The 12,500-nt window shown below is 35.7% G+C and overlaps 1 protein-coding gene across 1 annotated transcript in view; it reads right to left on the reverse strand.

Moving 5' to 3' along the window:
* The window catches only part of Ift74 (intraflagellar transport 74), an 81,621-nt gene that overhangs the window by 30,873 nt on the left and 38,248 nt on the right, over positions 1 to 12,500 (reverse strand). Inside the window, exons 9-13 of the mRNA XM_055618968.1 lie at positions 11,828 to 11,966; positions 10,273 to 10,335; positions 8,748 to 8,891; positions 5,633 to 5,673; positions 4,290 to 4,369 (exon numbers count right to left, since the gene is read on the reverse strand). Coding sequence (XP_055474943.1) covers positions 4,290 to 4,369; positions 5,633 to 5,673; positions 8,748 to 8,891; positions 10,273 to 10,335; positions 11,828 to 11,966 — 467 coding nt within the window. The remainder of the gene's footprint in view (positions 1 to 4,289; positions 4,370 to 5,632; positions 5,674 to 8,747; positions 8,892 to 10,272; positions 10,336 to 11,827; positions 11,967 to 12,500) is intronic.

Consider the following 12,500-nt stretch of genomic DNA (forward strand, 5'->3'; position numbering starts at 1 on the left):
AATATAATATAATATAATATAATATAATATAATATAATATAATATAAATATGCATCATCTAATTCTTGTTTCCATTTAAACACCATAAGCACACTCTCTATTCTTTGCATTTCTATTGGCATCCTGTCCTTCTTAATTCCACCAGAATTAGAGTATTCTTGGTATTCTTTAGATCACTTCTTCTAACTTTTCTAACTCCCAAAAAAATCAGTTCCAAAGGTTTAAGGATCACAATCCAAGTTTAGTCACAGCCACAAACTATCCCTATGATATAAATTTTCTTTTGGGAGCAATGGAGTAAAAAGGAACTTGAAAAAGTGTAGCCCCAGCTGTCCTTGAACTCAGTATGTAACCCATTATCCTTGAACTTGGCAGTAATCCTTTTTCCTCAGCCTCCTGAATACTGGAATTATCAATTTGTAGCAACACACCCAGCTTGGTAACAATTTTCTATGCTAGTGGTTTTTTGTTTTTTAGACATATCCATCCATCCTGGTAAGTAGAGTGTGGTGATGCAGAACAGCTGACACCATGTAAGCCAGGAAACAGAGAGAGAATGTCCTCAGTGTGTTATGCCCACATTTCAGCTGATCTTACTCCCTAAGGCAGTCATCACAGAGAACACTCTCATAGATACAATCTAGCTCTGTACTCTATAATTAAATCAGGTTGGTACAATTAACCATGCCAACTAAAAATAGAGCTATAGACAAAAACTACCACTTTATTGGAAAACATAAAGCCAAGCTGGGGATCATCTGGAAAGTAATAAAATCTTGGTAGTCAAGCTTTCTGGACAGTATATACCTATATCCTAAAATGACAGGACCCAAAGAACAGATTAGAACTCAATTTTCACCATTAATTCATTGTACAGCTCCTTCTTTCTTAAACTGTGGATTGTTTAGGTTATCCCAGGCACAGTGCTGATGAACTATTGAAGTGTATTAAATAGTCCCTGCAGAGATCAACACTCCAGCCAAGGACCATGCATGGAGAGGACCTAGAACCCCTCCTCAGATGTAGACCAAGGCAGCTTAATCTCCAAGTGGGTTCCCTAGTAAGGGGAACAGGGGCTATCTCTGACATGAACTCAGTGGCCGGCTCTTTGATCACCTCCCCCTGTGGGGTACAGCCTTACTAGGCCACAGAGGAGAAGGATGCATCCAGTCCTGATGAGATCTTGATAGGCTAGGGTCAGATACAAGGGGAGGAGGCCCTCCCCTATCAGTGGACTAAGAGAGGGGCATAGGGAGAGAAGAAAGAGAATGGGTGGGACTGGAAAGATACTAGTGGGGGAGCTGCAGCCAGGATACAAAGTGAATAAACTGTAATAAATAATAATAACTAAAAAAAAAAAGTATTCCCTGCCCTTGAGGGCATACAGTCTAAGAAGGAAGACAAACATATAAGTAAGCAACTGTAATACACACTGTGCTCAATTAACATGGAGGACAGTTTCTCAGCTAAGCCTAGCAACTAGTTAGGGAAGGAAGTTCTGAGTAATGATGAATAAGAAGATGCCTAAGTTAAATCTTATAGAATAAGAACTTAGTCAGATGATCTGAAAAAGAACAAAAGCTCAATTAAAAAGAAAACAACAAAAGCAGAAAGTCAGAGCATAAAATAGTTGAATGAATGGTAACAAGGAAAATTGTAAGGTAGCAGAAATAGACTTATTAGATTGCTACAGAGCGGGCATGATGGTTTGTATCTGTAATACCTGCTTTTGGAGGTTCAGTTATGAGGATTGCTGTGAGTTTAGGGCTAGCCTGGTCTATACAGTAAGTTCTAGGCAAGCCTGAGCTACACTATAAGATCTGGTTTTAAAGGGGGGCAGAACATAGAAATGACTATGGATGAAATGAAGGCTGACAGTCAGACTATGGAAGAACTAATATGACCTACAAAAATTCTGTTATCTTGTGCATCATGGTGAACCATATTTAAGCAGGACAAGGACACTGAGCCACATTTTACATAAATCATTCTAATAGCATTATACTAGAAACAAACAAACAAATTCAGAAGCAGCAAGAATGGAGGTGGGGTAACCAGTTAGGAGGCTACTGCAATAGTTCAGGCAGAGTAACGAGGTCCTGAACTAACAAGTAACCTTCTAACAAGTAACCTTCTGCAAAACCCCCTGTGTTGTTGCAGTAATCTAAGATGATCACGGGAGAGCAGTGGTGACAATGATATGTTAGTACACTTACCTGTCAATATACACACACACACCTGTATTTATATATTTACATACTATATGTGCTTTTATCATTATTACACAACTATGGATTGTCTTATTCTACATTAATAAAAAGACAAACGTTTGAAACAAATAAAAAAAAAAAAGAAATAGAAGCAAAATCCAAAGCATTCTGCATTTCATTTATCTTACAAATTCAATTAATTACAAATTTTACCTCCCAAATAGGAAAGAAACTGAACAATATGAAATATAATTTAGGACAAAATTTTTTAGGATACAATCTGTAAAGTTTCTAAAATCAAAAGCATCACATTTCTCAGAATAGATCTACATGTATGAAAAATAACAGTAAGAAAATAACACAGACAAGATACAAAATTCCATAGGATAAGAATCAATTGAAGAGATCCACTGTTCAACATTAGTATAAATATATTCTTTTTCCGCTTGGTTCTTTTGAGTTCCTCTGTTATATAGTGAGTAGACCAGGCTGGCCTCACACTCACAAAGACACAACTGCCTCTACCTCCTGAGTTCTGGGATTTAAGGTGTGTGCCTCCATGCCCAGCCACAAAGTAGTATATATTCTTAAAGGTCATGAAGAGTGTATTTGAGTCACTCTCAATAAACAATATGTAAAGTAATACATATGCTTGTTTGACTGAGTCATTCAAATATATACATACTTCAGAACATGCTAGAAATAATAAATATAATCTTGTCAATGGAAAAAATAAGCAAATATATTTTAAAATGAATATGGCCTTAGTATTAATTTATTATAAACCTATTTTTGTCACAAATGCTATTTAATACATAAACCTTAATAAGCCATTATACTCACTTTCAGACCATAAAACTAAGCCAAGTTTTCTTACTTAAACTATTTTTCCTGCCTTTAGAAGCTTTATTAAGGCCATTAGTAAGCACATGTAGATATAACTATATGTTTCTAAGAACATTTTAATTTCATAAATGAATTACTTTGAATCAAAAGTCAAACTTATGCTTAGGGAGTGGAACTAAGACTTTAGAGTCAGAAAAACTCTGTTTTAAGTCTAGTCTTTACTACTTACTAACCTGGAGAATTTAGCAAATTACTAATTTCTCTGAGCTCTCACAGGTACAAAATGAATTAGCTAGAATTCAAAAGTTTCTTGTAGAGTTTAGGTAAGTAATGAATCAACAAAAATGAGTATCATTTATATGACAACAAAAAGGCATAAATACTATCTTTAAAATCAAAGTAGAGGGCTCGAGAGATGGTTCAGTGGTTAGGAGCACTGACTGCTCTTTCAGAGGACCAGGGTTCAATTCCCAGCACCCACATAGCAACTCACAACTGTTTATAACTCCAGCTCCAAGAAACTCAACACCCACACATAGACATAAATACACACAGGCAAAATAAAATAAAAAATAAATTAACAAGAAAAAAAATTTTAAAAATAAATAAAAATCAAAGTAAAAAACAAACTTTAAGAAAAAATTATTTTCCCTACGATAAATATCTATTTCATTCAATGGTAGATTATCCCGACTTTCTTCCACTAACTGATAATACATAGTTAATCTTTGTTAATCCAAGAGCTAATTAACTAATTTGAAGTGAAGTCCTGAACTCTTTAAGCAGGGAGCCTGTACCAAGAATAAGCTGGTTAGGAACTGTGGTGCCACACTTCTCACATACACACAGAATTTCTGCTATCAAGGCTCAAGGGGGGAAATCTGGACAACAGCACTTGCTCCCTCGTAACTGAGCCCAACAGGAAATCAAGCCTCTCTGCTTGTGGTGGTTGCTATCTGACTGCCATCTCCTCCACTAGAAAAAGAAAAAAAGAATCCTTCAAAAAATCAAATACTTATCTTATACAATCACTAGGTTACTTAAGGTTACTAGGTTACAATCAGTTCAAGTACTATGTTTAATACTATTTATAATACTACATAAGTATATTTCAGCAAGTAAAGATTGAAATGGTAAATCTTAAGAAGTCACTAAGATCAAAATTAATACACATCTATTCAGATATATGTTAAGCACATTTTTAAAGACTCAAAAATACTCTACAAACATTACCTTGGTGTTCTTCTAAATCCATGTCAAGTTGTCTAATTTCTTCACTAAAGTGATTTATTTTTTCCTTTATATCTGTTAACCTGTTAAAAGTATTAGTGAACTTTAGAAGTGACAAAAAAAAACATAAATGAGGATCATTATATTGAAAACTGTTCTACTACCAGAACATCATCAAAAGGTTAAAATACATTTGATGAAATGTGAGCAATTCTGTAAACCATGTATTTGCAGAGCAAATTGTATTTTGAATATATGAACAACTCATTTTACTCAATACCACCAATAATAAATTCTTATGAGAATGTACAAAGGACATTAACAAACACTTCTTCAAAGAAGATACACATATGTCCAACAACACATGGAAAAAAATTCAACACTATAAGTCATCAAGGAATTGCAAGTGAAAGCCATAGAGAAATACTAATTCACACATCCATTGGCATGGCTGTAATGAAATCACAGATAATAAAAAAAGAAAAATCATAGTAAGTGATGAAGATGTATAGAAAACTGGACTCTCATACACTACAAGAAGAAATGTAAAATGTCTATTTGCATAGAAAATACAATGCTTTTTATGGAGTCATTTGATCTAAACTTACTCCAAATTTCTAAAGCTAAACAAAGTAACCACATAAGCCAGCAATTCCATTCCTGGATATTTACATAAGAGAAGTGAAAACAATGCCCACACAGAAACAAGCTCACAGATGTTCATGTCAACATGATTCCTATTAGCCACAAAATAGAAACAAGCCAAAGCCTATCAACTGATGAATAAGTAAAACATATCTTATCATACAATGGAATATTAATTGGAATTAAGAATACACTAAATATTGACGTATACTACACCACAGATGAGCCTTGAAAATGTTAGGCTAAATGAAAGCATGTAGCCACAGAGTACCAAAGGCTGTATGATTCTCCATATGAAATGTCCAGAATAGGCAAATATATGATGACATAGAGGAGATTCCTAGTCTTAAAGTGAAGGAATGGGTAAGAAAAGCAATGGGGTGGGGGTGAGGGGGAGTTGTAGGCTTTTGTTGAAATGACTGAATTAAGGATTGTCCAACTGTAAAAATTACAAAAAGGCCTGAATTCTATGATTTAAATATATAATGTCTGTAAGCCATCTCTTAATAAAGCTGTTTTTTTAAAGCAATTATATTAGGCAATGACTCAGAATTAAAACCTGGAGATTGAAAGTTCAATAAATATTAACACTGTTAATATGAACTACATGAAAAATGCCTATAAAACATGTACTATTATAACTTTAGGATGTGATCTGAAACATGCACAAATATAAAAAGTCCTGGTTCAAAAGTACTTACTGTCTCTCCATGCTGGCTATTTCCTGATTATCTTCTTTAACCTATATAGTCATAAGAAGACAACAGTATTAAAACATAACTCACTATTAGACTGCCTGAAAGAAAACATCACTAAGAAAGTATTCACAGATCCCTTCCTTCTTCCTCAAATATACTCTTACCTATTGTCTTGGCTAGCTTTATGTCAGCTTGACACAGCTAGACTCATCTGAGAGGAGAAAACCTAACCAGGAAAATGCTTCCACAAAAATCAGGCTATAAAACCAGGTGTGGCTGCACACACCTTTAATTTCAGCATTCAAGAGCCAGAGGCCAAGAGAATATGTGAGTGCAAAACCAACCTGGTCTACATAATGAGTTCCAGAGCAGCCAGAGCCCGAGAGACCCTGTCTCAAATCAATCAATCAGTCAATCAACCAACAAACAAACAATTAAAAATCAGGCTGTTGGGAAGCCTATAGAGACTCATGTAGAAGGGCTCAGCCCTTTATGGATGGGTTCATCCATGGGCTGGTGGGTCTGGGTTCTAAAACAAGGTAGGCTGAGCAAGCCATTGGAGAGCAAGCCAGCAAGCAGCATCAGCTCCTGCCCTCAGATTTCTTGCACCGTCTTGTTCTTAGCCTGGCTGCTTTCAATGATGAATTATGACAGTGAAGTGTAAGTGAAATAAAACTTTCCTCCCCAAGTTGGTCATGATGTTTCACCACAGCAATATAAACTCTAAGACACTTATCTACCATGTAGCATCAGGTTAACATATCTTCCAGCATGGGTCAGTTAACTAAGTGTCTTGGATTACTCAGACTCTCCTACATCCAAGGGTATAGCCACCAGATTTGGGAAACCCCACTAAAATCAAATTTCAGAAAAACAATAAATAACTTCTAGGGCACATTTATACCACGCTATGTAATATTTGGAATAAATATAATCCCTTATCCTATAGAATACATATATATATATATATACATACATACATACATACATACATACATACATAAATCCTAGATTATCTTAACTTGATTTTTTTGAGATAAGATCTCTCTAGCTTTGTAGCCTGGTGGTCCTGGATCTCACTATGTAGACCAGGGCAGCCTGAAACTCACAGAGATCTACCTGCTTCTGCCTCCCAAGTCTTGGATTAAAAATGTGTGCCACCAAGCCCCACTTAAACTAATCTTTCCTTTGCAAGAAACTGTGATGTCTTAACATTACTTTTTAAATATTATTACATTTTAATTTATTGACTGTATGTAGGAGGGTTTACTATAGTGCAAGGGTGGAATTCAAAAAGCAATTTTCAGAAACTGGTTTTACTTCTACTATGTAGGTTCTTAAGATTAATCTCAGGCTTTGAGGGTTAGCAGCAAGTACCTTTACCTGCTCAGACATCTTACAAACCAAGATTTAGACTTTAAGACCATTCTAGAAAAACTGATTCTAACAGTCACTCAACTGGGTTCCAAAAACCCACTACGCACACACATCCACAAGCATACAAGCATGCATGCACGGTAGACCTCAGAGGAGTTTCAGGAGAAATCTCTGCCCCGTATGAAGCTAAAGTTTTCTGAAGGGTATTGGACCTAGTACATCTTAGCATAAGCATATTCACTGTAACTTACAGCTGAATTAAAGGAACCTAGTAGTAGTGAAAAAGCTACAGAATACATGGCACATGATTATGTGATATATAATTTCACATAATATTTAAATTATATTCTCTTCATGAAAGCACCGATACTGCCAGTCATTAGACTTAGGATACTTTTTTTTTTTTTTTTTTTTTTTAGAGAGAAATATAAGTAACAGAATTTATTTTCAGTAAGATTATCTAGCCACTTGACCCAGAAGCAAAAAGACACTCACGGTATATACTCACTCATATAAACATACAATATAGAATAAACCCACTAAAAGCTGTACATCTAAACAAACTAAGCAAAAGAGAGGACCCTAACTAAAATGTTCAATCCCCATCCTGAAAGGCAAAGAGGATGGACATCAGAAGAAAACGAAAATAGGAAACAACCTCGGAACCCGCTACAGAGGGCCTCTGAAAGCCAGAAGAAAACAGGAAACAACCTTGAAACCTGCCACAGAGGGCCTCTGAAAGCTTCTGCAGTATAGACTGTCAAAGCAGATGCTGAGACTTATGGCCAACTGATGGGCAGAGTGAATGGAATTTTATGTAAGAAGTGGGAAATAGTAAGAGCTGGAGGGAACGGGAACTCCACAAGCAGAGCAACAGAACAAGATAATTTGAACACAGGGAACTTCCCAGAGACTCATACTCCAACCAAGGACTATTTGTGGAGATGACCTGGAACCCCTGCACAGGTGTAGCCCATGGCAGTTCAGTGTCCAAGTGGGTTCCATAGTAATGGGAAGAGGGACTGCCTCTGACATAATCTGATTGGCCTGCTCGTTGATCACTTCCCCCTGAGGGGGGAGCAGCCTTACCAGGCCACAGTAGAGGACAATGCAGCCACTTTTGATGAGAACTGATAGACTAAGATCAGAAAGAAGGAGAGGAGGACCTCCCCTATCAGTGGACTTGGGGAGTGGCATGCATGCAGAAAGGGGAGGGAGGATGGGATCGGCAGGGGAGGAGAGAGGGGCTCATGGGGGGATACAAAATGAATAAAGTGTAATTAATAAAAAAAAAGATTTAAAAAAAAAAGATTATCTAGCCAGTTAAATCACCAATAAACAAATATCCATGAGATGACTAAACTATGCACCAAAAAATAAAAATAAGAATTTATTCCAAAACCAAGTTATTTAAGAAAGTAAGATTTTTCTACATTTTCTTGGCTCGTATTTCATATTGAAGTGAAGCTAACTATTGTTTTTGGATATAGTCACATTGATTTTTCTCCTTAATTCATAGCTCAAATTCATTATTCAAACAAACAAAAGGCCAAGCAGTGTTGGCACAAACCTTTAATCTCAGCACTCGGAGGCAGAGGCAGGCAGATCTCTGAGTGCAAGGCCAGTCTGGTCTACAGAGTGAGTTATAGTGCAACCAGGGCTACACAGAGAAACACTGACTCAAAAAACCAAATCAAACCAACCAAACAACAAACAAAATAAATGAACTTTCTTCCACTACCTGCTTTAGCAATCTCTCCCTTTCCTCCATTGGGGATCCCATGCTTTTGTCTTCTGCAATCATTTGATCTCGGTGGGACTCTAACTCGTAAAGTTTTTCATGTAGCAATACGGCCTCTTGTTTTACCTGAGAATGTGCTATTTCCTGAGAACAAAAAGGAAAGACTTCAGTTTGTCTTTTGGAGAGAAAGTTAAGATAAAGCCATGATGGTCTCTAATCAACATGTCTGGTGTCCTTAGAAAGACATCAGAGCCCACAGTGAGGAGTTGCCTTAAGGAATACCAGTGCTTGATGAAGAAACCAGGACATTTCAGAGTCTCAGAGGGAGCACACTCTGTTGATATACACCTTGACTGTAGATGTCTAAGCTCCACAACCTTTACCCAGGCTGTGACCCTTTGTTAGGGAACACTGGGAAACAAATGCAGGTAGAACAGTTGCTCTGTATTTACCATAGTTCTACTTTCACAAAAATCATTTTTAAATGAAACAAATGTGATAAAATTCTTTTAGATAAAAAGAGCTAAAAGTGTTAACAATGAATAAATTGACATATGAACCTATTGTTTATTGAGCAACTGATCTGTGACAGTATACACCCTCTTTTGGCCTCTGCAAATACCAGGCATGCACGTGGTACATATGTGTGTGTGCGTGTGTGTGCGTGTGTGTGCGTGTGTGTGTGTAGCTATAAATGCACATATATGTATATGTACATGCATACAAAACACTCAGACACATAAAATAAAAATTTTAAATGTGCATATTCAATGGAAATTATTTTTAACCCCAGAAAACAACTAACCTATTCATTTGCAAGGCTATTTTAATCATAAACATTACACAGTGCACTAACTTAAAATGATGAAGGACAGCTCTAAGATTATGCAAAGACAGTCAGAAGATGGTGTGTGTGTGTGTGTGTGTGTGTATGATGAGAAGGGTTGGCAGAGGTGCCATATCATATTTCCATTTAAAGTTTTTCACAAATTTAAAAACAAAACAGGATTATAGGATCACTGTTAGGATTAAATGAATATACGAGCGTTATATAGAAAGAGTTCACAAAATTGTCTAAGGATGAAACAAATGTCAAAGAAGTTCTGTCTGAAAGGATTAAGAAACAAATACTTTAATGACATTATTTTTCAGTTTTAAAACCATACACATGCTTTTGTTTTCTGAATTAAAACTTTTAAAAAGAAAAATGTAAGTGTTACACCTTCAAATGATTTATCCCTTTTCCTGTTTCAGTCTCCTATGGTTTATCTAAACTGCTGTTACATTTTTTTGCACAGCACTGTAGGGTAATGATTGGCTTTGTATACAGCAGTTACTAAAGAAAAACAGCAACCACAAAAATAACCAACCAAACAAAAACAATCTATTTCTAACCAATCTGAGACCTTTGTGGTGTAGAATGAGAAGAAAATATGTTGAATGCATGTTAGCAAACTGCTGAGTACATGAGTTAATGCTCCCCAAATGATTTTTCAGGAAAACACTCTTGTGACCTTATACTCACAGTTTCTAAGCTCTCCTTTTTTATGTTCAATGAGTCTAGTTGTTGCTGAAGTGTATCTAATTCCTAAGGAGGAAAAAAGGCAAATTTAAAGTAATAACTTTTTTCTTCATTTTTTTTAACAGCTCACCTCTAAATGTGATAAAGTAAATTTTATTATATTCAATTCATATCTCGCTTATTGACTAGAACTTACCAAGATTTTATCCTATTTGAAATAGTTTCATTAGTTCTAAAATCCCTCCCACAGACCTTCAAAAACTCCTTAAGTTTGCCACAATTATTATATCATTGTTCTGATCACAGTAATTATCAGAAACTTTTAAACTAATCATGTCATTATTCAAAAAAAGATACAAAATTCTAATCTTTAGCCATATTTTTTTTTCACATCTTTTGCCTAACTGCTTTTAGTATTAAGACTTACGCCTACATGGGAGGGAGAAAGATGGAAGGAGGGAAGGAAGGGAAAGAAAGTCAAATGACCACAAAGAGAGAGGGGAGAAGGGGAAGGAAAAAAATAAGGGAGAGATGAAAGAAAAAGAACCATTGGTTAGTTATTCATAAAACCCACATAAAATTTACTATGATTCTACAATAGTTCAGTCTTTCTTCAATAAATAACTTATCTAAAAATTTGGTCTACGATAACGTTCTATTAAAGTGAAGGAATATCTGAGAAATAAACATATTCATTACTATAAGTTATTTTTTGGGTTTTGTTGTTGTTTTTTTTTTTTTTTCGAGAGGGCTTCTCTGTGTAGCCTTGGCTTTCCTGGACTCACTTTGTACACCAGGCTGGCCTCAAACTCATCGAGATCCACCTGCCTCTGCCTCCCTGACTGCTGGGATTACAGGTGTGTGCCACCACACTTGCTTATTGGCCCAATTCTTTGGTAATCCTTCATTTAAGGGTCATCTGGGCTTAAAGATGCATTGTGATGTTTAATACTGGGAGGATTATCAGCAGGCACTAAAACTGTTCCTCTAAGCAACACAAACCATTCAAATCAAGGACATAACAGGTAAAAAAGTTTGTTACTTATCAAACAGGACGGAAAATGAAAAAATATTAATATCCATGTGGCTCTGGACTGTGAGCCCTTTTAATGTTTCCTTTAAAAGTTCATAAAAATCTAAGTTTTTAGAACTTGTGTGTTGGTACATGCCTTTAATCCCAGCACTTGGGAGGCAGAGGCAGGAGGATTTCTGTGTGTTCAGTGTCAGCTAGGTCTACAGAACAAGTTTCAAGGCAGCCATGACTACATAGTGAAACCCTGTCTCAAATAAGTAAGTAACTGTTTTCATATAAATTTATGACAAGCAAAGCTGAAGATACAGAGAAATACACTGTGTACTTTTTTAAAAGCTAGAACACAATGCAACATAGGAAAATGAATCTTATATCAGTGTCTTACTGACACTTATCTGAAGACCTTGTTACAATGAGATTTGGAGTAGGTCAATTCAGTTCTCAGAAACACTGATACTGATTTGCAAAGTGTACTCTGAGCAGCATGGTGCTGCACGCCTAGCACACAGGCCAAGGTAATATCACCTGCAACAGCTTCTCGTTTGTGGTTTTCATTTCTATGTACTTGACTTGTTTTTCAGGAGACATATTTTTGATAATGCCATCTGCTGCTTGCTTCTCTTGTTCAACTTCTTCTTCTACACTTCTGATTTGTTTTTCCTTCCTGAAATCAAAAGCATACAATATTCCTGTTAGTATACTCAGGGCTAAAAAAAAAAAAATCAAATAATTTTTACAAGTACTTAAAAATAACAACCATGGTGTATGAAAATTGTTATATTTATATTTCAAAGCTATATAAAACTTGATCACATCAGCACATCAGCACAGACATAATATATTTTTCTCTTCTGCATCCTTAAATCCAATCTCTTTATTGTCTTATTTCAATGCATAAATAAAACAGAAAGATATCACATACAATCTCTCAGACTGTTTACACATGAGGGTTCATTTAATTTTTTGGTGACAATACTCATTTTAGTTTTTTCAAACATAAATTTAGTTGTTTTCAAATCACAATACTGATTTTCAAACATCAGTAGTCAGAGTATTCAAGTTAACTCTATATAGAAAGCTACTTTGTAAATCATATCAATCAAGGCAGCTCTGACTGAACTGGCCAATGTAGCGAGCTACACTGCAATGTATTCACATTAATAATAATATGTTTTTAGGATTAATTTATTTTATGTTA

This window comes from Psammomys obesus, unplaced genomic scaffold (genome assembly GCF_907164565.1).
Source record: "Psammomys obesus unplaced genomic scaffold, mPsaObe1.curated_primary_1811, whole genome shotgun sequence".
Taxonomy (NCBI): domain Eukaryota; kingdom Metazoa; phylum Chordata; class Mammalia; order Rodentia; family Muridae; genus Psammomys; species Psammomys obesus.